The sequence below is a fragment of the Mesocricetus auratus genome, unplaced genomic scaffold (assembly GCF_017639785.1).
Source record: "Mesocricetus auratus isolate SY011 unplaced genomic scaffold, BCM_Maur_2.0 Super-Scaffold_6730, whole genome shotgun sequence".
Classification (NCBI taxonomy): domain Eukaryota; kingdom Metazoa; phylum Chordata; class Mammalia; order Rodentia; family Cricetidae; genus Mesocricetus; species Mesocricetus auratus.
This window is the reverse complement of record NW_024429184.1, coordinates 692236-718467: the sequence shown is the minus strand read 5'-3', so window position 1 is coordinate 718467 and position 26232 is coordinate 692236. Positions and strand designations below refer to the sequence as shown.

Genomic DNA, 26232 nt, shown 5'->3' with positions numbered 1-26232 from the left:
GAGAGAGCCTATTCAAGCAAGTTAGCTTCCAACCCCCACAAGTAACACCACAACATGCACATGCCCTGTGGTGGTTTGAATGAGAATGGCCCAATTGGCTCACAGATTTGAATATCTGGTTACCAGGAATGGTACTATTTGAAAGGACTAGGGGGTGTGGTCTTGTTGAAGTAAGTACATTACGAGTGGGCTTGGATATTTCAAAATGTCCACTCCAAGCCCAGAGTCTCTCTCTCTCTTCCTGCTATCTGCAGATCTGAATATAGGACTTTCAGCTGCTTTTCTAGCAGTATGTCTGCCTGTATGCTACTATGCTCCCCACCACAATAACAATTGGATATAACTTCTGAAACTGTAAGTAAGCCCCAACTAAATGCTTTTCATTGTAAGAGTTGCCATGCTCATAGTGTCTCTTCACAGTAATAGAACACTGATGAAAACATGTCCTTAATACATAAAGTAAATAAATAAATGTTAAATTTTTTTAGATCTTAAGAGTCAATGAGTGAAAGGAGAGAACTACCTATAGTGTTGTTCTTTAACTTTCATATGTATGCTGCAGCTCCTGTATATTCATACATGCATCATACATACACAATAATAAAAATAAATAAGATTAACAGGTATAGTTGCCACTCTTAACTTCTACAGCATAGCTCCAACTTCAAAAAACAAACAAACAAAAAAAACCAAAAAGGACTGGATTCAATTAAAAATATTGGTACAATAATTAATGAAGTACACCAAAAATGAAATACTTCCATTTTATCCTTGGAATACCAAACTAAAATAAAAACAATTTCTTTAAAATAAAGTATAAACAAATAATGTATCTTGAGAAATACTAATATTTTTAATACAAAGAAAGGCTTTGTATTAATTTCTTTCAATTTATTTTTAAATTTAAATTAGAAACAAGGTTGCTTCACATGTCAATTCCAGGTCCTTCTCCCTTTCCCTCCCCTCCTCCCACCAACCCCTCTAATATCCCCTCATTTCCCCAAGGAGGGTGAGGCCCTCCATGGGGGTGTCCACAGTCTGTCATTTCATTCAGGGCAGGGCCTAGACCCTCCCCCAAGAGTCCAATTTCTTTCAATTTTTAAGTACTGCTTATTTCACTGTTCCTATTTCTACGCTTGTATACTAATACTACATGTGAATCAAATTGGAATACATGCTTAATTATTATGCTTTTAACTTAGAGAGGAAGATTGTAAGGTTTCCAACTTTGGGTTTTTTTGTTTGTTTTAAGGTAAGTGTGGTGCTATATTATATACAATTAATAAAGCCACTGGAGATCAAAATGTAAATAAAGCTAGCCATAGCCACAGAGCCACGCAGTAGAGATACATACACAACTTTAATCCCAACAGCTATACTAACTAGACACAGACGCCAGGCGGTATTGGTACACAGCTTTAATCCCAGGACTCAGGAGATAGAGGCAGATGGATATCTCTGAGTCCTAGGCTACACAAGAGTGAATCAGTCTAAAGAGTTAACAGAGCTCACACCCGAAATCCCAGCACTGGGGAGGTATATAAGGAAGAAGAAAGAGTCTCATGTGAGATTAAGTTTACAAACAGGGAAGGCATTGTACTCTGGGGATTCGTGGAGACAAGATCACCCATTTTGGTGTGAGGTACAGGTAAGAGCTAGTGACTGGCTGCTTTTCTGATCTTCAGCTTGAACCCCAATATCTGATTCTGGGCTTTTATTAATCATGTTACAGATAAGGTCTCAATAGCCTAAGAAAGACTGAGGAGTATAATTCAGTAGTTCTGTCCTTGCGTGAAAAAGGTCCTAGATTTGATTCCCAGTACTCCAAAATCAACACTACATCTGAAAGTCATTATGTTTTTTGGCTTTTTTTTTCTTTTTTTTTTTTTTTTTTTTTTTGTTTTTTGAGACAGGGTTTCTCTGTATTGTTTTGGAGGCTGTCCTGGAACTCGCTCTGTAGACCAGGCTGGCCTGGAACTCAGAGATCTGCCTGCCTCTGCCTCCCGAGTGCTGGGATTAAAGTCATGCGCCACCAAAGCCCAGCTTCATTATGCCTTAATTTTGCTTGAAATGATAGTTTCATATTTTTCTTAGGCAATCAAATTTCTTCATATACTTTATAAACACGTAATGACTCTTCACCAATCCATCAGTCTCAGTTCAACACGTTTGTCTTATACTTTCCATTGGGCTTCCTTTATCATCCCCATTCTAGGAAATCTCTAAATGCGACTGTTTGCTATAGAATAATCCTTTTGTGCACAGTGAAGAACAAGCTAAATGACCAGACAGGAAAACTCTGCCTACAAACGACACCCAACATGGGCAAGAATTTTCATGTCTATACTTGTATTAATGAAGATATGTATGTTACCTTTAAAAGTTTATGTATTTGCAGAGCAAGGGGACCTGACACTAATAAAAATGGATGTCCCAGCCGGGCAGTGGTGGAGCACGCCTTTAATCCCAGCACTCGAGAGGCAGAGGCAGGCGGATCTCTGTGAGTTCGAGGCCGGGCTGGACCGACAGCCTCCAAAACAATACAGAGAAACCCTGTCTCGTGTAAAAAAAAAAAAAAAGATTGCCTAGGTGATTCAGCATCAACAGTTTGAATAGCTTCAAGGATGATGACTGAGATGATCCAACCTCACAGACCACTCCAACCAAGACTTCATTATTATCCCAGTTTTCTCAAGGTTCCCTCAAAGATAACAGTGTCCACAAACAACAAGATGTAATCTAGAGAGTGATGTGCACATTCCCAAGATTGATTATGGATGTTAAGGAGAGTTGAGTACAAGTTGTTATTGGTCACAGAGAGGATGATAAGCATCAAAGAAATTCCATATGGACTTTTCTTTCTTTGTAGCAAAAGACAGCCAGTGAGCAAGAAACTTCCCTTCCTCAAATGCTCAAAGAGGACAAAGGACACAAAAGAAAGCAACTGCCAAACTTTGCCAGGACAGTCCTACAAAGTTTTCTGCTTCTCAGAAAAGTCTGTCAGATACACTAGGCCTATGGACCGAAGACAGATACCCCAACATTGCAGAAAAACCTAGGGTGAATGTTCAGGCAGCCAGCCAGATGTCCCTGTCATTAAGTAATGTTACACTCTTCTGGAGTCTTTGATGGAGTTGAAGACTAAGATAGTCACAGTTAAAGTTTTCTTTAGTTATGATAAAAGGTAAATTAGGTGTAAATCTTTGGATTCATAAATAAATTTGCTAAATATAAATCGGCTGGCTATTGTAACTACAATTCTCACTGAACAACTTTTGTTATATACAATTTTACTAGATTAAGTTTAAAACCTTCCTTTTTAATTAGACAATATAAGGAATATATGGTAACAAGCCTGAGCTATTGGCCGAGCATTTATAATTTATGGAAGCCTCATTGTGTTTATTTGAGAGCAACCACGGGACAGAAAGTCTACATCTACAACTGTTTGTAAAAATGCATATCCTCCATGTCTCCTTGGCTGATTCTTCATTTTTCACAAGTGAATTTAACTACCATTTCTACTGAGCCAGCTAGTCAAGCACCCCTTGCTTTATATAACCATTTACAAACTTAAGTTCCCTCATTATAATCTTTGCTCTGTCTTCCGTGTTAAACATATTACTAAGCATATAAAAGTAATCAACAAATATTACTAAATGAATCAATCACATATGCTCATTTCACATCTACAGGTGATACTAAAAGCAAACAAAAAAGAACTTACCAAATAGGATAAAAAGCCCATGAGGTGTGATAAACTGAAAAGGATAACACAAAATATAATATAGCACAATTTTAAAACAACTTTATTTACAATGTAATGAAGACAGTTTATTTTGTTAAAGCACTGTTTAGTTTCTATATATCCTGTTGATACACTTTCCTTAAAACAAGCTTTTCTTTTAAGTTTCGTTTTTTGAGACAGGGTTTCTTTGTCTAACAAACCTAGCTGTCCCTGAACTCACTCTGTAGACAGGCTGGCCTCAGACTCGAAAAGATCAGCCGCCTCTGCCTCCTGAGTGATGAGATTAAAGGCGTGTGCCACCACTGCCCAGCCAAACTTAAGCATTTTAACACAAACCTAGACTACATTTAAGAATCCACCATTTTTGCCGGGTGTTGGGTCACAAGCCTTTAATCCCAGCACTCAGGAGGCAGAGGTAGGCGGATCTCTGTGAGTTCGAGGCCAGCTTGGTCTACAGAACGAGTTCCAGGACAGTCTCCAAAACAATACAGAGAAACCCTGTTGGGGGGGGGGGGGGGAATCCACCATCCCACTTCCTGGAAGACTACTTAGACCATTTCTCAACTCACATCAGGATTGAGGTTGGTGACAAGCAGAACAGAATTCCCTGGTATACCACTTGCCCCAGGAATGGCCATCCTTCCAGTGACAGCAGAGGAGGTGAGTGTAAGAGGACCAAGGGCTCCGGGAACAGCGGGGACAGACAGACCTTTTAAAAACAAAAATATGCTCTTACATTCTAGTTATCTGGAGAATAATATTTGATAGATACAACTTAAGCTAAATAAGTGAACATTAATTAAAAAAAGTGTCCAGAATATCATAAAGGCTACCCAAGCCCAGCTTTCTTTCCATAGTCTAAAAGATGAGTTCCTTATTTGTTGACATTATCTTTAATTAGTAGCACTCATACTGTGTCTGCAGACTCACTGCTCTTAAAAATCAGTTAAGCTTCATAGAGGGCCTATCACCTGTAACTACTTTTCTATCCAGCACCTTCATGTCAAGTGGATGTAATTTTCATACTGATCACAAATAAAATCAGCTGAATATATATTTTTATCTGATTATATATGACAAATGTGTATATATTAATATATAGTCCTTCAATGTAAGTTTCAAATATGTATGCTTACATAGAAAAAATATTTTAACCTCTTACGGTGATACATATAGATTATGATCAACAATAAATTTATTATATTTTAGGACTTTTACTGCCCAAGATAGTCTTGAACTACTGAAAAGGCTTCTATACTGACACTATACTTAAAATAGTACTTTCTCAGGAGTGCCACTACTTATATCTTTGTTTTAAAAGTATTTAAGGAAATAGAAACATCTGGTTCTATAAAAGGAGCCAATTTATTTGTTTTACTGTACTGGGAATGAAACCAGGGTGTTGCATGTTATGCAAACATTCTATCACTAAGCTACATCTCCAGCCTCAATTTGGTTCTTTCACTTTAACATATTTTTTTGGTAGACATTTGACCACTCTATTATACACCATGTAATTAAATTACAACAGACTTGAAATTCATCCTATTTTGTTTGACAATCTAACCATTCTAAGACTGTGCAGATGGCATTCTCCAACTGAATGCAGGGGTGAAGTGGGGTGAGGGGGTGGGAAGCATAGGGTCACTTTATATCTCTGGCTGGCTTGGAACTCTGAGATCCTCCTGTCTCAGCCTTTTGAATGCTCCAATTGAAGGTATACACCACCACATCTAGCTTGAATTCTTCTTACAGTAAATGGTTTCCTTCATATGATTCACTTACCAAGCCCTTCTAATCCAATCTCACAATTTTTGCTGCTGTTTATAGGTCAGTCATATATCAGCTAAAAATAGAGCTACATACAATACATGTGTGTGCTCTACTTAGCCTTTTAAGTCTCATCAAATTAGAGGCATTCACTGATTTTTTTTTCATTCCCTTTAATGTATATTATTATACTTAAGTTTTAAACTACAGTGTGTCTAAACAAAATATCTAAAACACAGGAGAACAAATCTGTCACTTCCAGATGTACAAGAATTAGTATTTGGGAGACTCCAACGAGCAAACTCTATGGGATTTTCTGTTTAGTTTTGTTTAAAAAGATTACCTAGAACAGTCACATAAAGATGTGTTACAGTGTATTAAAACCATCAAACAACTAGGACTTAAACTTTAATCTCAGAACCAGTCTTCTTGAGTTAATTCTATTCTCCCCAACAAAGAGACAGTAGTTAAAATTTCCAGAAATAGTAAAATAAAAAAAAATATTGCCACAAAGAAGCTACACTACAATTTAAAATATCGCTATGTTCACAAATTAGTTGGGAATCAGAAATGTAGTATGTAAAATCAGATTCATGGGATACAAGTTCTTAATCACAAACCTGTTTACAGATACAAAATCACCAACTATATGACCAAATAAAAAAATCATCATCAAAGCCAGGCAGTAGCAGGACATACCTTTAGCCCCAGTACTGAGAGGGCAGAAGCAGGAGGATTGCTGTGAGTTCAAGGCTAATCTGGTCTACAGAATGAGTTCCAGGACAGCCAGGGCTAGTTCCCAATCTTTAAGTATTCCCATAACAGGAAAAAAAAAAATGCATTCCTTGAAATAAATGACATTTAGACCCTTCACCGATACTCTTCAGAACTCAAGAACAGTAAAACACTTTCCAAAGTTATTCAGTGTTTACATTTTTACAGCCTATATTGCATTCAAAAGTGTTGAAGAAACAAAGATGAGTAAAATTCGTATTTGCTCAACACATAACAAGCTTATCAATAAAGAAAGAAGCAGATCATACACTTTATCTAACAACCTGACAAAGGCTAGTTTAATGTAATTAATCTATAGTTATTTGTGCCAAGAGAAATAACTGTGCCAAGTGACTCAAAACACACAGTGGAATTACTGAAGTGCACAGTGGCACTAGAGAGAATTGTTAATATAAAGATGCTAAGCATTTAAGTTACTCCATGGTTTTTACATCAAATGCCTTTATTTTCAGCCATTCAAGTTTGTGAGCTCCTAGAAGACAAGGACTTTCATTCAAAGATTCATTTCAAATTCAACCTGAAAAGACTCACCTGTAGCTTGAGGAAATCCAATGGCAGGGGCAAATCCAGCAGCCCCTGCATATGGAGAGGAAATTATACCTGGTGCACCTGTGAAGAAGAGAGGCTACAATAAATATACTGCTTGCTAACTATGCTTATCAACACAATATGAAATGCCTATATGAAAATATACTGTAAATGGAACTGAGCCATTATGAAATCATACAGTTGATCAGCAGGTATTCCCTGAAATATAAATGCCCCTGCTATCTCCAGAGTCTGAGCCTTTTCAACTGGGTTCAAGGATGAATAGCATAGCTTAGGGCAGGATTTTTCCCTCTATGAAAAGCCATCAAATGCTTGTTAAACTGTACTATATAGTACTTCAATAGTAGTACTAGGCTGATGAAAAGAAATAATGAAGCTAGACATTGTGGCACAATCTTTTGATTCCATTATGGAAGCAGGAGAACCATGAATTTAAGGTGTGGTTCCGTTTAAACAAACAAGAGATAAATTTTTTGTCACTGAGATGTTTATGAGATACAAGTATGTACTGCAGAGATTCACATGCTGAGAGTCCTCCAGGCATATAATACAGAAGTGGACTAAGGAGGAGTGATGGGGAAGTCTTGTGTATATGTCAATAAAGCACTGTTGGCCAATAGGGAAGCAAGATAGGTGAGACTAGGAGTTGAGGAGGATTCTGGGAAAGAGAGAGACAAGCAGACATCATGTAGCCGCCATAGAAGTAAGAGGTCCGGACCCTTTCTCCTGTAACAGAAATACTTAGATTAACAATTATGAGTTAAATACATAAGTTAGAGCTAGCCAGTAAGAAACAAGCAAATGGTCAACAGCTTAATAATTAATATAGCCTCCTGTGTGTTCATTTGGGACTGATGCGGCTCTGGAACCAGGCTGGCAAGGAAGGAGTCCTATAGGTTTTACCATGATCAGAAAAGACATATCTGGAAGTTAAGGGAAAGCTTGAGCTAGACAGTTTGTTACTACAAAGTACAGTGCTGTATGCATTTAGTCAAGCAATGTCAGTCTTTTCTGTAGTAAGCCTGGTGTCAGTGTCAATTAAAAAAAAAGGAGTCAGTTCCAATGGAGGAGTCAAGTGTGACATAACTAAAAGAAAGACAACTGCAAACACTAAGACAAACTCAGAATAATTATTATAAGCAACTCACAGAGTTGTAATTACGTTGACTTAGCCATGATTGTCCTCAGACGAAAGCTCCAGTAAAAAGAGCATAAAACAATAAAATGCTCAGGGCTAAAGTAAAGGGAGGAAGCTATCCAATAGGCAGAAAAGAAAGACTACATCTTTAGAATGGGAAAAACAATTCCTGGAATTCTATGAAATACATTCAAAATGTGGGGAAGCCAATCAACAGGAGTTACACAAGAAATAAAGAGGGAAAAAAAAAAAAAGATTGCAAAAGTCCAAGCCAAGACTGGGCTATTTCTTTTTATATTTTCAATCGGAAATAATCTGTTAGAAAACTGCCCACATATTTTCATCTTATTAAGAGATTACACAAAAGTTTAGGAAAAATGGTGGAGACCATTAATAATTATTTATAATAATTAAAATGGGTGCTTTGCATGCATCTGAAAAATGTCCTGTAACAGAAACTAAGGTAATACAAATTTAGACAAAACCTATTTCTAAGTTGTCATGCACTATGAAAAGTTTTACCCAACTCAAAGAAATACTAAGTATCCTGGTGTGATCATTCGGCATTATATCATACTTAATTATTATTCAACATAACCATTACAGTGATTATATACTAAAAGTATTAATTTTTTAAAAATGGCATTGAGAACAGACAAGATGGATGGGATAGTTAAGTGCTTCCCTTGCATTCGACCCTGAACCCACATTAAAAAGCTGAGCCTGGTGGTGCATGCTTTGAACCTTAGCCCTCCACAGGCAGATACAAGCAGATACCTAGGCTCACTGGCCAGTCAGCCTAGCCTAATTGCTGAGCTCCACACAAGCAAGAATCCTGTTTTGAAAAGAGGGTAGATGGTGCCTGCAGAATGACACCGAAGTTTGTTCTATGGCCTCCACGGACAAGTAATACATATTTGTGCACGCTAGTACACAAACACACGCGCACACACACAATATCTTTGTTTTTAGTAAACATTCGGTGAATATTTAGAAGTAAAGTCTATCATATTTGCAACCTACTCTCCAATGGTTTCAAGTAAGAGACACAGCTATAAAAATATACAAACACAATTGAAAAATATGAAGTTAGACACTATTCCTACAGCTTACATTATTTTAAAAATAAAGCCACTTAAAATACTATAAACTTTAGAAAACAAGTAGTGATCTTTTGTTATGAAAAAATACTTTTGAAACAGTCTCTGTATGTAGCTATGGCTAACCTTGAACTTGCAACCCTTGTCTCAGTATCTTGGGTATTGGGCACATGCACTACCACACCCACTGTAAGTATCTTTATAACTTAAGGTGAATAGCTATTTTTTAAATAAAACTTCTCACACTGAACAACAATTACAGCATATAAGGGAAACAACAACTTTATTATCAATAAAAGCCCAAACAGGAAGAAATATCATAAACGCCAATGTTATAGGATAACCTTTTTGTACACTATAAAGATGTGTCTCTGTCTAAGGCTCCTTCTGATTGGTGTAATAAAAAGCTGAATGACCAATAGCTAGGCGGGTGAGGATACGCTGAACTTCCGGGAAGAGAGAGGAATTGGGAGAAAGAATCTAGGCCCATGGATTTTGCCAGCAGACTCAGAGCAAGAGCCACATGGCAGAACATAGATTAAAAAATATGGATTAATTGAGTTATAAGATCTGGTTGGAAACAAGTCTAGAGTGAACACCAAGCTTTCCTAAACAATAATAGTATGGGGGTGGGGGGCTGGCAATCTAAAGAGAGTACAACAAGAACTTGCTACACAGAAAGGACTAGCATATGGAATACATAAGGAAGTCCTAATACTGGGTGGTAGTAGCACACACCTTTAATCCCAGCATTGGAGATACAGAGGCAGATGGATTTGGTCTACAGAGCAAGTTTAAGGAAAGCCAGGGCTAACAGAGAAATCCTATCTTAACCCCACCCCCAAAATTAAAACGGAAAAGAATTGAAGAGAAAATTTATAAAGAAGGGTGTCAAATGAAAATATGCACAACTTTATTAATCATGATAAAAACTATTACATTAAAGTATAATTATAAGAGCTAAGAAAGTCCATGAAGTGCTTGCTGTACAAATATGAAGACCTGAGGAGGTGAGAGTGATGAAGGCAAGAGGATCCCAGGGCTTGCTAGCCAGCAAGCCTAGCAAATAACTGAACTCAAGATTCAGTGAGAGATCCTGCCTCAGAAAACAAGGTGGGAAATGACAGAAGATGACAAGTAAAGTCAAACTCTGGCCTCCACATGCACAAGCACACATGTGTGCACATACACACGTTTAGACTGATGTAAGAGAAAAGGAGAGTGTAGTCTCCAAACCAAGAGAAGCAAGCAGGGAATCTGTGTCAAATATTAAAGAACAAACCTTCATAAGACATGAAATTTATTTATCTCTGGTAAATTACATTTAGAGAAAATACAAACATCATTTTTCAGTATGTTATACTCAGAAACCGAAGCCTCTTAACTGCATTTTTCAAAGGCCCCACTCCTTTCATAACAGAGAATATTTATTAAATCAGCATGCGTGTGTGTGTGTAATATATATTTTCCCCAATTATTGTAATAAAACTTGTTTTGCGTGTAATAGCCAAGTTCTGGCAAGCTTGAATTTGTTCTAATTTCTAATGACAAAGACAAAAACATTTTACTTTAAAAAAGAATTACAAACTATTTTCTAGAAAATTTTTGAAAAACCAATTAGCTATTTTAATGCTTTAATTTTCTCATATATAAAAGAGATTGGAGCTAGCCATGATGGCACATTACTTTAATCCCAGCACTTTGGAGGCAGAATCAAGACAGATCTCTGGTCTGGTCTCCACAGTGAGTTCCAAGACAGGCAGGGCTATATAGAGAGACCATATCTACCCCCCCCCCCAAATGAATGGAAGGAGTGAGGAGAAGAGAGGGAATTAAATACTACTATAGGTATAGACAATATATATATATATATATATTTTTTTTTTTTTTTGGGGTTTTACAAGACAGGGTTTCTCTGTATTGTTTTGGAGGCTGTCAGTCCAGCCTGGCCTCGAACTCACAGAGATCCGCCTGCCTCTGCCTCTCGAGTGCTGGGATTAAAGGCGTGCGCCACCACCGCCCGGCTAGACAATATTTTAAAGTGTTGCTTAGCAAAGGGAAATAAATCACAAGGCTATTTAAATTTAACTTTCCTGAGCAATAAACATCACTTTTTAGAGGTGTAAAACTAAAAATTAATCTATCGAAAATGCAAGAGAGTCCATCAAATTTTTGCCTTTACATAAAGGGCTATCTTTAAGATTTTTGTTGTGTTACTTGTGTTTTTGGGATTTTTGGGGACAGGGTCTCTATGTAGTTCTGGCTGTCTTGGAACTCACTTGTACATCAACCAGGCTGACCTCCAACTCATACACATCCTCCTATTTCTCCCCCTTGATTAAAGGTGTGCACCACCATACCTAGCCATAAAGATTTACTTTATTTTCAATAAAAGAGGGAAGCTCTTTAAACAGACTTTTGCAGAGCTAATTTTGAAAGCAAATGTTTTCAAGGAGTTTATTTATTATAAAATCTTAATATTCACGTAATCTAAAATGAAGATGAAGTTCTACTGCTTATTTAAAACACGATAAAATCAATTGTTTGAATAAAGGGAAAACAAACTGCTCGTTAAGGACATTGATTTAAAAGTTATTATTCCTTTTTGTTGTTGTTTTTGTTTTTTTGAGACAGGGTTTCTCTGTGTTACTGTAACTGTTCTGGAACTCGCTCTGTAGACCAGGCTGGCCTGGAACTCACAGAGATTCGCCTCCTTCTGCCTCCCGAGTGCTATGATTAAAGTGTGTGCCACCATCATCTAGCAAGTTATCATTACTTTAAAACAAAAATTCTTTTTCTCAAGAGCATTTAATGCCAAAATTCTGCTTAGAAATCTGCATGTTTAAAATGAGAGTTACCATTAAAATAATTAATTTAAAGCAAATAAGTAGCTTTTGGGTAATAATAACGTATTAATGTTAGAAAAATAACTTGGAATACAATTTCATACACCTGTGTTTTGTGAACTAACAGAACTACCTTATATTAAGGTTTAATATATGGACATATTTGTTCCTTTAGAACACATGCTTTCCTTTAGAAATCCCAAGACAATCCAAGAAAAGGCATATATAAGTAAGTAAAACTTGCCAGGCATGGCAGCGCATACCTTTAGTCCCAGCACTCAAGAAGTAGAGACAGGCAAATCTCCATGAGTTCGAGGCCAGCCTGGTCTACAGAGCAAGTTCTAAGACACGCTCAAAGGCTACACAAAGAAACCCTGTCTCAAAAAACAAACAAATAAAAAAAACAGTAAGTGAAACTGGTAATTTGAGAAAATCTGCTTTGTGACTGAAAAAGGGACTACTCACCAAAAGCAGCAGCCATAGGAGGTTCAAGAGATGGCTGACCATCACCAGTAGGAAGGTCTATACGAGTGAAGTCTCTGCTTTTGTCATTATTATATTTCACATTAAGGCTGGTGAGCTTGGAGAAGTCAATACGCAGAGTGCAGCATGCATTATAGATATTCTGGCCATCCAAAGCCTAAAGCAGATGAGAAAGGGACTAGTGTTTTATCAAGACCACACTGACTCACTGAGTAGTCTCTTCTTTGAGACAGAGGCAAGTGCAAAGGACAAAAGGTCAAAGACCTAGGTTTACTTTTATTATCTGAAGTCGTCAAATCAAATGAAAGAAAAAATATAAAAGCTGAAAACAATACTATTTCTATAGTATTGTAGAAACACTATTACTATGGTTATTTTGTCCACAGTAAATATTTAAAGGTGTTAATTTCATACTTCATTTTAGTAATTTATATTGGTGAATATAATGTAGTAATAAAACACCACTGTAAATAATGTTAGCCATAATACATAAAATATTACCTGCCATGGTTTTTTGTTTTTGTTGGTTTTTTTTTTTTTTGGTACTTGCTTTTTTGAATAAAAAAACAAAGAGAATCACTTGTGACTAAAGATCAATAATCCCTTGGCTAGAATAAAATTTATCAGCAGGCTATTTGAGGCTACTGCATGCTTTCACAAATAGTTAAATTTATAAAGACAGACATAAAACCCAAAGAATGTGGCAACTGTATGATAAAGCATGCAGCTTATGTTAAACTTGAGTCTCTATCTCTAAACTAGTAACAAAACAGAATTTAGGTTAATGACAGCTCTCCAAAAGAGGTATATCTAATGTGACCAAGTGTCTTACTTTGTCTTATTAAAACAAAACCAAAGATTCATGCACTTAAAAAGAAAACAACATAAATTGACAGCAGCATATTTCTTAAGGTTTAATGCCTTTACCAATTCAGAACTCAATAACAATGAGAGCTGAATATGGCTATAAAAGTACTGAAATCAATCTCTGCCTGATTGAAGACAAGTAAATAAAACAAGGTCAAACATCTACTTATCAGTCAGATTCAATCTGGAGTACTATGCTTAAGTACAGATTTTAAATGCAACAAACAGCAATGAGTATCAAAGATCTGCAAAGTGATAGACTAAAGCAGCTTCCAATGGGAAAGCAGTAAGTCTTAGTTTAGAAGGAAACAATACAGTTTACAATAATCAAAAAGTACATTTAATTAGACATAAGACAAACTGGAGCAAGTGAGATGTGATGGCTTTTTCAGATATTTCCAAAGCAAGTGACTAATACTAGGAATGGTAAAGGAAAAGTATAATTACCATTTTGGCATAATGTGCATTCAGTGGGTCAGCATACTGAAGCAAGGCTTGAAATTGATTATTCTTTGTAAAGGTGATAATCTTCAAGACTGTGCCAAATTTAGAAAATATCTGGAAAAGAGGGTTTTTGTTTGTTTTAAGGCAATCTCTTGTTAAATAGCTTAGGCAGCTTCAAATTCACAATCTTCTTAACTCATCAATGAGCACCATTAATCAACTATTTAACCAATTTTATAATATGTACAAATGGTACAATTCTAAAACAGAAGGCTGTTAAGACTAATTAACTGATAGTTTGATACAATGATGTTTACAAGTGTATGAATTAAAATGAAGTCAAATGAGTCAGACATTTATTTCACCCCCTGTAAGTCACCAGCTACTTCTAGAAAGCTTCTACAGGCAGAAATAAGATGTTCAGATACAGGCTTGTTCAAATTGCAAGACACTTTTTTAAGTTATGGCAAGTTAAAAGAGGAACAAAAATTCCTGCTTTTATTAAGACAATAAATAGGCAAAGGACACCATAATGTTTGGTTATATAAAAGTATTATAAGAAAAAAAAAAGAGGAAGAGAGAAGGGTGAGATTAAATGGAGTGCCTAGCCTACTAGAACAAAACTCAAACCAGTTCCAGCTCCTCTAACTTTAAGCACACTATCTCTTGCAGGTATAGTGGTTTGAATGTTTGAATAAGAATGGCCCTCACAGGCTCTTTTATTTGAATGCTTAGTCACCAGGGAGCGGTACTACCTGAAAGGACTAAAAGGATTAAGAGGTGGGACCTTGTTGAAGGAAGTGTCACTTTGCCTACTGATCCAGCACCTGCAGGCATGCTGCCAGGTCCCCACCCCATGATGATAAGGGGCTAAACTCCTGATACTGTTAAGGAAGCCCCCAATTAAATGTCTTTTATAAGAGTTGCATGGTCCTGCTGTATCCTCATAGCAATAGAACAATGACTAACTCAGGATGAATGAGATAAAATGTTGAGGGAGAGAGGATTTAAAGGAAGACTCTTTAAAAGAGGAAACATTTGAATGATCCTATGAGGGACATCAGTCACCTGATGTAGGTTAAACAGTATCCCAAAGCCCAAGAAACAGATAGGATTAAACTGGAGAACAGAGATAGACAGGGTTCCAGGGTGTTAAAGGGTAAGTACCGAGGGTAAGTAAACGGGGGAAACATTTGTATGTGGAACCTAAGGGCTTTGGTAAAGACTTTCCCCCCCCATTGGACTGGGAAGAAGAACTAAACAATGACTTCTGTAACTAAAGGCAGTCTTAATCCAATTGATGGTACTGAGATTTGAAAAGTCCTGCTCATACAGGACTCCATGACCTTCTATATGAGAAAGAAAGTTTGTCACTGTTTGGGAGTAATAACTAGACTATTAGAACATGACCTCATGACACCGACTAAGCACACCTGATGGGTGGTGGCAATGTTGAGTCATAGGTCCAAAAGTATCTTTTAAGAATATAAATAAGCCACAGTATTATGGAAGCAAATACAAATACTCTGCTGATAAGTCACAGGGGTCATTCATTATCTTTGTGAAGTAAACAGAATAAAAGACCAGTTAGTTACAAGTCAAGCCTCTAGTATTTTGATTGTTTGTTAAATGATACTTTGTGCAATGAACAGAAAACAAATTTAACAGAACAATGACAGCAATGACTGAAGCAAATACTAAACCACCTTAGGAAGGTACAAGGGTGGCTACAAATATCACTGTTCCCTAGGAAATGCTTCACAGGTACACTTTATTTTGAAACTGGTACTCAGATAATTATTGAAAGGAACACAGTAGCCCTACTAACTGGTTAGTATATTTAGTATTTACATTCATAGCAAAGAACACATTGAGATACAAGTCTAAGTCCCATCATAAATAGAAATGCTGATGATGGGAAGTAAAAGAATATCTAAGGGTCCAATTATTTATAATATTTGAACTCAGATAAGATGCATTTCAGTTTTTGTACAACACACACACACACACCCTACAATTCTTCAGTTAGTAATATAGATAGGCAGTATAATGAATGATTTGAATGAGCATGCCTCCCATAGGCTCAAATGTTTGCATAATTGGTTCCCAGAAACTGGTATCAGGGAGTGTAAGCAGAGCGTAACAGGCCATCCTAGCAGAAGCTTGGAAGACAGTAGTCTTGAAAGCTATGAGGACTGTGGAGGCCTGGCTTAAGATGTTTCTGAAGGGAATGATAGTATCAGCAACTGGGCTAAAGACCTTTTTTTTTTTTTTTTTTTCAAAATCTTTGGCTAAGATTGTGACAACTTTCTGTCCTTGTCCTAAGAATTTGCCTGCAAGTGAATTTAAAAGTAATAGACTAAGCTGCTGGTAGTAGTGGTGGTCCTGGCTTTTAATTCAAACACTCAGGAGTCAGAGGTAGGTGGGTCTCTGTGAGTTCAAGGCCAGTCTGGTCTATACAGCTAGTTCTAGGACAGCCAAGGCTACACAAAGAAAGAAATCCTGTCCCGTCCCATGTCTGTCACCCGCACCCAGGCAAGTAATAGTAATTTCTTTAGTGGAGGAAATTCCAAGACATCATAGTATGGACTGCCGTGTGCTTATTAGTAATCACAAAGGGAAGAAAAAGAAGGATAACCATACAGTTTGGAGAGAAAAAGAGCTTCAGGAAAGGAGCCAAGACTTACGTTGAGAGGTAAGATTAAAGAGAAGTCGGATCTGAAATGGAGTGAAGGGAGAGGTGCCCCTCAGGGCAAGACTCCCACTTAGCTAGGCTTCCAACATATGAAAAGAAAAGACATAAGGAATTTTCTACTCTGAAAATACCAATAAAAGAAAATGTGGCTCAAGGGGGCCTAGTTACACTGTAAAGCAAGCAGCTGGATGCAGCAGTGTCGTCCATGTGGCTCTGGCCTTCGAATCATGAAGGACACATGAGTAAAGAGCTTGGGGAGTCGTCTTACAGAGATTAGAACCACTGAGGCCAGGTAACTTGTGGCAGGACAAGTGAAGGCCCTGAGAGGGTCAAGAGTCCTGGATTGCATTGGAAACACCAAGATATTAGACACACTAGAGTTGTGAGGTATCTACCAAGGAATGACGCAGATACAGAATGAAACCAGCCCAATAAAGAGATGTATCTTGCAGGCAGCAAAGCTGAAGGGATGGAGTCATCTAAGTTCTAACATTGGACATGGAGCTACAGAATTTGGAATTTGTCCTGCTGGGTTTCAATCTTTCTTTGGTCTAGTATTTCCTCACTATGCCTCTATTCCTTTCTTTTGGAATGATAATGTATATTGTGTCACTATATAATTTGCTTTCTGATTTTATAGGGGATTAGAATTAGAGACTCACTTTAATCTTAAAAGAGACTCTAAACTTTGGACTTTTAAACATTGTGGTTCAAGATGGCAAGGCTCCACCCCAAGCAGGGAGCTGCTAGACACTGCCTGGCCTCAGCAGTTCTCCTTAACTGAAGAAGATTCCACAATCCCTTTACTCATGCATCCTTCATGATGCTAAAGCCAGAACCACATGGATGACACTGCCTTATTCAGCGGCTTTCCTGGGATGAAGCCCAACCCACTTGAACCACATAAGACTGAAAGACTACGGGTACTTTTGAAAAGTGGCCATGGAATGGACTGTGCTGGTTTGAATGTCTCCTACAGGCTCATGTTTGAATTCTTGGCCCCAAGTTGGTGGAACTGCTTGGGAAGAAGGGTTAGGAGGATTAGGAGGTATGGCTTTGCTGAAGGAAGTGTGTCCAGTTTTACTCACTAGAAAATTATGTTAAGTATGTGACCTTCCAATTTGTAAATTTTAAGTGTCACTAGTCCTGACTTAGTGGACTATCTTTGTTTTAAGACAGTTCACATGCACTAATGAATTATCTACAAAGATTACACTGGATATAAGTGATTATCTAGCATAATGCATATATCTGTATATATACTAAAGCTTATTGTATCTTCCCTTCAGAATATATATATATATGAATGAGGAAGAGGGAGTCAAGATAGGGTTTCTCGGTGTAGCACTGGCTGTCCTCAAACTCACTCTGTAAACCAGGGTGGCCTTGAACTCACAGAGACCCACATGCCTCTGTCTCCTGAGTGCTGGGATTGAAGGTGTGCGCCACCACTGCCCAACAAATATTTTGTGTATGTGTATGTACGCACAGCATGATGATAATGGACTAATAATAAGCCTCTGAAACCACAAGCAAGCCCCAAATTAAATGTTTGGGGTTGCTTTTTTTTTTTTTTTTTTTTTTTGGTGGTGGTGGTTTGTTATCTTTCTTTTTTTCTTTTTTAATTGCCTTGGTCATGATGTTTCTTCACAGCAATAGAACAACTAAAATAGGAAAATAATTCAATTTTGTTGATTTTTGATGTGGGGTTTTGCAATTGATTGGACAATGCTCCTGTTTCAGTCTCTCAAGTGCTAGGACTATAAGTGTATGCTACCACATCTGGTTAAATTAGAACTTTTCACCCATTATTTTTCCCTCCAGTGCTCAGTGTTATTATCATAATTACTGTTATTAGAAATGAACATAAGACCTCATGCATGAAAGTTCTTAATGGCACATGGCTCTACCACTCAACTACATTCCAAGTCTTGTCCCCATTACACATCTTTTAAAATCCAAAATTCAAATCAGGTCAGGTGTAGTGATATATACCTTTAACCCCAGCGCTTGAGAGGATGAGGCAGCCAGATCTCTGTGACTTTGAGACTAATCTAGTCTATAGTGAGTTCCAGGACAGGGCAATACAGGTCAACCCCCTTTTCAAAATAAAGACAGAAAATTTAGAAAAGGGAGGCTGTCAAAAAATACCTGACACAATGTCTTCTATGAAACAGAATTGTAAATCTTATTATTTAAGCAGATAAGAAAAGAAAATTTCAACCAAATCAGTAAAGAACAGATTTGGGGAGAAAGGGGAAAGAGATTATTGTATGTAGCATTGGCTGTTCTGGAGCTCACTGTGTAGACCAAGCTGGCCTTCAATTTAGAGATCTGCTGCTTCTGCCTCCCAAGTGCTGGGATCAAGCTTGTGTGCTATCACACCCAACTTAAAAAGCAAGTACTAACTACAGTTAGGGAGACCATGTTTGAGTCTGCTTTCAGAAGAGCCTGTTCCTTACCTGATGAAGAACGTCCAGAGTGACAGGGTAGAATAGGTTTTCAATAATTATCCGGAGCACAGGGCTCTGCCCAGGTAGCACTGCACCTTCATTGGAAGGAGCTCCAGGAAGAGACAGGTTTCCTGACTGGACAGCACTGACAGCCTGCAGTGCAGCTTGGGCTCTCTAAAAAGCAAGTCAAAAATAAGAAAAGAAGAAAAATTACCACTTGTGATCACAGAATCAGTGAATAAATCCAGAAGCTGAGATGATGTAACACAAACTCACTTCCATATACTTTATCTGGATACACATATCCCAAGACCAAAGTTTTCGATTTGCTTGGCTTTTCTTTCTTTTATTAAAAGATGGGGCTCAGGAGATGGTTCAGTCAATCAGTGCTTGTGTACGTCTAAGGACCTAAGTTTGATCCTCAAAAACCCACATGAAATAAGCAGGAGCAGTGGTGCATGCTTTTAGTCCCAGCATAATTGCTTAACAATTCAGTCCTAAAGCCTTTGGATGGCTTAAGATAAGTGTAAATGTGACTGATGTGTTAGTGGAAAGTAGGCCATTATAATAAGCAGGCCTCCATGCCATGGAAGCAAGGAGCTGAGGAGCAAATCCACAGCTAGGGCTGCCTTGCAAAGGGAAATCTGGACCCAAATAAGGAAAAGAAAGCATTTATGGTATGTGTGTGTAAGGTGCCTTCAATGTTAGCTATCACCTTAAGAGCATGAGAAGAATCAGAAGAAGATGGGTGAGGAGCAGCTGATTGAAAATGCCAAAGCCCAAGGAGGTAGAAGGGTACCCACAATGATACAGGTAGTGATGAAGACAGCCTAAGCAAGGGGAAGAGGTCCATGGGGTGGGTAAGCAATGAACAGGTATGAAGAACCTAGGGTGTGATCAGGCTAACCTGTCATTCAGTTAGTCTGGCAAGGGGTGTTGGTGTACAAGCACGCTTTTAATACATTGCCATGGAAATGAAACAGGAATTATTCGCTAATAACTGACAGCTAGTAAAGAACAGAATTTATATTATCTCCAAATGCCTGTTCATGAGATATTTCTTCCCCCTTTTAAGTTAGGCCCTCCATGTGTGCAGGCACAACATCTAAACACAGAGTTTGAAAAAACTTCCATCTCTTTCGTTGCCATTACTCCTTAAATAACATAATAAAACAACTTTGGGGTTTTTATTGAGACCAGATCTTGCTACTATGTAGCCAAGGCTGTCCTGGAACTTGTCATCCTCCTTCCTGAGTGCTGGGTATTATAAGGGTATACCACCATACATCGGCAGTATTACAACTATTTACACAGCAATCACGCTGTGTTAGGTATTTTAAGTAACCTAGGGGGAATATTGGGATGTTAAGTATACACAACAACTTGTGCTTATGGTATATACATACAACTATTACACCATTTTATATAAGTGGCTTTAGCATCCTTGGATTTTAGAATGGGGTCCAAGAAAAAACTAACCAACCTACTGACTCCATAGTACAGAAGCCCGGCAAACATGACTGTCACTTCTAGATATATTTGTCAAAGACACATTTCCCAAGCTGAATCACAAGGAAATGTAAGACCAACAAAAGTTGAGGGACATTTTGAGAAATAAACTGCCTTTCATTTAACGACATTAAGGACATCAGATTAAAAGAAAAGCAGATATCTGGGCAGTGGCGGCACACGCCTTTAGTCCCAGCACTCGGGAGGCAGAGGCAGGCGGATCTCTGTAAGTTCAAGACCAGAGTGGTCTACAAGAGTTAGTTCCAGGACAGGCTCCAAAGCTAAACAGAGAAACCCTGTTTCAAAAACTTCAAAAAACAAACAAACAGAAAAGAAAAGCAGAATTTGTCTAAAATTACTAAAAAGACATAACCAAATGGAGCACATACATGAATCTAACTATACCATTTTGCTACATGCAAACATTATTAGAACAATTAGCAAAAACACAGATGGGATCTACTATCAATATTAATTTCTTGCCTTTTCTTTTTGGGGTCCAAAAGTACTGAACTCATGGCCAAATGCACACCAGGCAAGCATCCTACTGAGCCTTTTTCACTTCAAGATAAAGCTACACTAAGTTACTTGAGCTAGCCTTAAAATATCCTGCATGGTCCCAAAAGACCTAGAACTTATGGTCCTCCTGTGTAAGTGTGATTACAGGTCTGTGTCACCAACCCAAACCAGTGCTGACTACCTTATTCTAGTTGGTAGAAGAAACCTCTCCATTTGTAGGAAACACACACAAAGTACCAGTCAATAACGAAGAACTGAGTTGATCAGACCCTCTCAAAAAAAGGCTAGAGAATTTAAACTTTATACTCTACCTGCATATTTTTTCTACACTTGTAATTTCCTCAAAATTTACAATTATTTTTAAGATGAAGTGAAAGGAGAGTAAGTACAACCTGCTTGTTCTGTGTAACATTAACTGTGTGTTATATTTTAGGGCTGACCTTTTAGTATTGGAAAAAATTGGTATACTCTTTACCCGAGGAAAACTATTTCTTTAGCTCTCAGCATTCCTTAGTGGCCTGTGGTTCTTTGTGCATGGTTGAGGCCTTGTGCACCCCAACCCCTATTGAGACAGGGTTTTATTATGTAGCCATAGCTGGCCTCAAAATTGGCCTAATGCTGAAATTACAGAAAGTTTCTCATGCTAGCCATAGTTACTTCAGAATGGTGACAATCTGAAAACTGCATGTGCATCTAAATGAAAAATTCCACTAATATTGCTTTCATTTCCATACATCATATCCAACTCCAAAATGTTAGCCGTAGCACTCTTATTTTAAATAATTGATGGTAGTTTTTTAATTCTGGTTTACAATTTTTCTAATGTGAAAAGCTTGAGTTTTTAGCACTTTGCAACAATGAATTTTGTTAAAAGTAAGTGCCTTTCTCAAACTTGGGAGTCTTTTATGTTCTGTATAGTTACCTCAACAATCCCCCTCCTTTTTTCTTTTTCTTTGTTTTGTTTTTGGAAACAGGGTCTAATCACTATGTAGTTCAAGCTGTTCTTGAATTCAAGAGACCTGCCTGTCATTGCATCCCAAGTGCTAGAATTAAAGGTATGCACCACTGTGTCTGGCTATAAATATGCTCTTTGTCTATTTTTTTTAATTTATTAATTTTTATTTTATATGCATTGGTGCTTTGCCATGAGTGTCAGGTCCTCTGGAACTGGAATTACAGACAGTTGTGAACTGCCATGTGGGTGCTGGGAATTGAACCCAGGACCTCTGAAAGAGCCGTCAATTGGTGCTCTTAAACACTGAGCTGACGATATAAGCTGCATTGGGTGTTACAGCTCCAGAGTATCTGGACAAAGACATTATATCATAGTAAGCAATCCTCTCACTATAAAAATTAAATATAAAAAATGACCAATAAATTTGATCTCACATCACATGATGTCAATAACCAGTCTATTAATGCTAATTCTATGTGAGTGGTTGCTGCTGTTAGTTTTGTTGCTACTGTTCTTCACTTTTCTCTTTGGCAGAAAAATGTAAGATTAATGGTGCATACTATCCTAATCACTATGACATTCAATATAGTGCTCACAGAGCACTGATTCAAGCTTTCTAAATAACTAGCAAGAAGGTAAAACTATGCCTTTGAAGCTGGGTGTGGTGGTGCACACCTGTAATCCCAGCATTGGGGAGATTGAGACTGGAATATCAAAAGTACAAGAAATGGAGGGGGAAGGAGAAGAAACAAAGAAAGGAATGAATAGAGGGAGGAAAGAAGGGGTAAAGGAAGGAAAGAAAAGAGCTTTTGAAAATAAAAGTTCAAGAGGGGAAGTAAAAATATGATACATGTTTTATAATTATAAGATTTTGAGCCTTTTGTTTTATATTGAGACAGGGTTTCATGATGTAGCCAAGGACAATTTTGAACTAAAATCTTCCTGCCTCAGCCTCTCCAGTGCTGGGATTATAAACATGCATTAATACCACACCAAGTTCTTAGTAGCAGTTTTTAACTAAGGAAAAACATTTAAGCAAAACAAAAAGTATATGAAGATAAAAATGCTTCTGAAGTTTAAAATTGCTATGCAATAAAATTGCTACTGTGAGAGATGGTTTTTAGACATTTGGGGCAGCAACTCTAGAATGATTATACTATTAATAAGGGAAATAGAAGCTTTATTAAGTTGGAGTGGGGAGATATACTTCTTATAAAACTTAAACATGCCAGCACTTAGAAGCTGATAAAGAAAGACAGGAGGATAGACATCCTGGACTACAATGTGAGTTCAACCGAACTTGGGCATCTTAGTGAGTCCCTATCTTGATAAAATAAAACACAAAGTATCTGTGTGATGTGAGGAATACATTTCCAAAGTCAAGAACATAGAAACTGACATGAAGTGAATATTCTAGTCTTTACTCAAGTTTAATATTAATCATTTCTACAGATTCATAAACTATTTAACAAGCTCAAGAAAAACTCCAAAATAAGAAGTTTTCAAATTTTGTACTTCACAACACAATTGAAACAAAACTACCTCATATCAATGGTCTTCAATCCTTTTAACACTGAACCCTTTAATACATTTCTTCGTTTTGTGGTGACCCCCCCAACCATAAAATTACTTTCATTGCTACTTCACAACTGTAATTTTGTTAATGTTAAGAATCGTAACATAAATATGTTTTCCAATGGCAACTCCTGTGAAAAGGTAGTTTGGCCTGTCAGCAAGTCTTGACCCACATGTTGAGAAACATGTGGACTTAAAAGTATCCACAGCTGAGAGAGTCACGCACATGCTTTGGGGTATATCTTGATAACTCAAAGAACAAAAATGGGAAGAAATGTGAATCTTTCCACTTCCTAAGCTTTCAGAATAAAACAAACAAAAAAATCAACATTTAAAAATATGTGTAAACAGACACTTTTCATTGTGACTTCATGTTTAAGTATAGAGTTTGGAATGAACATTGTACAAAAATGAAAGTTAAAAAAATGTTGGGAAGAAACCAAGGCTATCTAAGAATAAACTAGGCCATTTGGATGCCTTGTGGTTGCCAAGCAACTGGGGTTTCTCACTGTTTCCCTTTGGCATAATCCAATCTTTAAGTTTTTATTAAATTATTTTTCTTCTGGCAATTTATACTAACATACTTAGAAATCAGACTGTTGCAAAAACTATGACTTACATGAAGAAAATGTTTAAATTCTACTGAAAGACTTTAAAAGAAAAACAAAGCAGAACTTCTGGCAAAAAAAGGATCAGAAAATATGTTAATTATTTCCAAGCTTACAAAACTAACCCAATTTCAATTTTTTAACAAGAAAACAGGAGTTAACAAAATAATTTTAAGAACTATAATCAGTTAATTTCCAAAGAGACAGTATATTGCTCCTCAATAGATTGAATCATAGTGCACACTAAGGCAAGAATGGAATAGAAAAAATAAATTCAAACTAGATTTGGAGTACATGGCAAATGAGCAACATTCATAACAAGTGTACATAAATGCATCAGTAGATTAATAAATGGGCTATTAAATCAGTAATCCAGAAGAAACTTATTTTGCCATAAGGAAGAATAAAGCCCTATCTTTATTCTTCAAAAAACCAACAGGAGAACAAGACTTGAACATCAGACCAGAAGTCATCAGAATTATTGGAAGAGGAGCTGGGGAGATGGCTGAGCTATTCAGAGAATTTGCTGCTCTTGCAGAGAACCGGGACTGAGTACGTAGAACCCACATGGTGGTTCATAATTATCCAGAACTTAAGTTCCAAGCAACATAATCTCAAACAAGGTGGAAGGCAGGGAATGATACCCAAAGTTGTCTCTGACCTCTACACATAAAGTCACACATCTGTGCCACACTAAGATGCACAAACAAACATATTGCATGCTCACACTTACAAGTATACACATACATACATACTTTTTGTTTTGGTTTTTCAAGACAGGGTTTCTCTGTATTGTTTTGGAGGCTGTCCTGGAACTCCCTCTGTAGAGCAGGCTGGCCTCGAACTCACAGAGATTTGCCTGCCTCTGCCTCCCGGGTGATGGGATTAAAGGCGTGGGCCACCAACGCCCGGCTCATACATACTTTTTTAAAGAAAATTACTCTAAGAAAAACTACCGCAAATAATTGTTATAAATTATTAAAGTAAGGATTTAACAATAAGATACAATTATTTAATAGCATATTAAGTACAGAAAGCAGCAACGGAACAGATATTAAAACATGCATACGCTTAAACCCAGAGATTTCACTTTAGAAAAATGATCTAGTAAGACAAGGTTCCAAGTGTGCCAAAATGTATTTCGTTGCAGTACTATTAGAAAAACCATAAAACAGAACAAACATTTCAATGCTTATTAAAACCCTGGACAAAGTATAGCTCTTCTATTAAGGGAATATCAAGCAGTCATTAAAAATCCAAAAGTGGCTCTTTATCTCTTGCTGTAAAACAATGTCCATAACATATTATTACAGAGTAAAAATAAAAGCACTTCACACACCAGGATTCTATCTGTGTAAAGTTATATACACAGATATCGCAACAGAAGAACACATAGGAGAAAACTAGCATCAATTATCAGTTATCCTGGTCAAATAGATGCTTACTTTTGTCCTCCATATTTTTCTAGATTGCTCAAATGTTTAACCATGAGCAGGTTTCTTATTTGTGATCTGTAAACACAATTTTCATTGAAGAACACTATTCTAATAGTCTGAGCTATAGCTCAACAGCACAGTACCCTTTTGCATCCCCAAGAAAGGAAATGAAAAGAGCATGAGTGGTGATTAAGTAAAACATCTGTTCAATTAAAAAAATATATCAAATACTGCATCAGTTTATTGTATGTCATTATGTATTTAAATAAGGATTATGTGCAGGAAATGTTCCTGTATTAATGTGGAAAATACTAACTTAATACATTTACAAACACAGTTCCCATAATAACTTCTCAACTGAACTAAAAAGGTGAAGAATTCTTGGCCTTGATCAAGAATACATGAAAAATTCTCTTTATATTTAAAAAAACTTGTATTCTAATACTTACTCATACACCCACATGCTGTGAAACAATCCTTTTGTACACTGTGAAAATTTGTCACTCAGGTTGGTTCAATAAAGCTGACTGGCCAAAGCTGAACAGGATAAGGTTAGGTAGGAGAGTCAAACTGAGGATGCAAGGATGAAGCAGTGTGGAGTCAAAGAAGTCACCAGAGATGCAGACAGAATCAAGATGAGCATGCCATACCAAGCCACATGGTAGAGTGTAGGTAAGAAATATGGGCTAATTTAATTGTAAGAGTTAGATAGTAACATGCCTGAACTATAGGTCACGCATTT

General features: G+C 37.2%; 1 protein-coding gene across 5 annotated transcripts in view; it reads right to left on the bottom strand.

Annotated features, from left to right (window-relative positions):
• The window catches only part of Ptbp3 (polypyrimidine tract binding protein 3), a 92060-nt gene that overhangs the window by 12182 nt on the left and 53646 nt on the right, over window positions 1–26232 (bottom strand). For all 5 annotated transcript variants that reach the window (XM_005085058.4, XM_040737749.1, XM_040737751.1 and 2 more), the window contains 6 exons: window positions 18898–19062; window positions 13744–13854; window positions 12412–12586; window positions 6845–6922; window positions 4318–4457; window positions 3728–3761 (listed from right to left, as the gene is read on the bottom strand). In XM_005085058.4, coding sequence (XP_005085115.3) covers window positions 3728–3761; window positions 4318–4457; window positions 6845–6922; window positions 12412–12586; window positions 13744–13854; window positions 18898–19062 — 703 coding nt within the window. The remainder of the gene's footprint in view (window positions 1–3727; window positions 3762–4317; window positions 4458–6844; window positions 6923–12411; window positions 12587–13743; window positions 13855–18897; window positions 19063–26232) is intronic.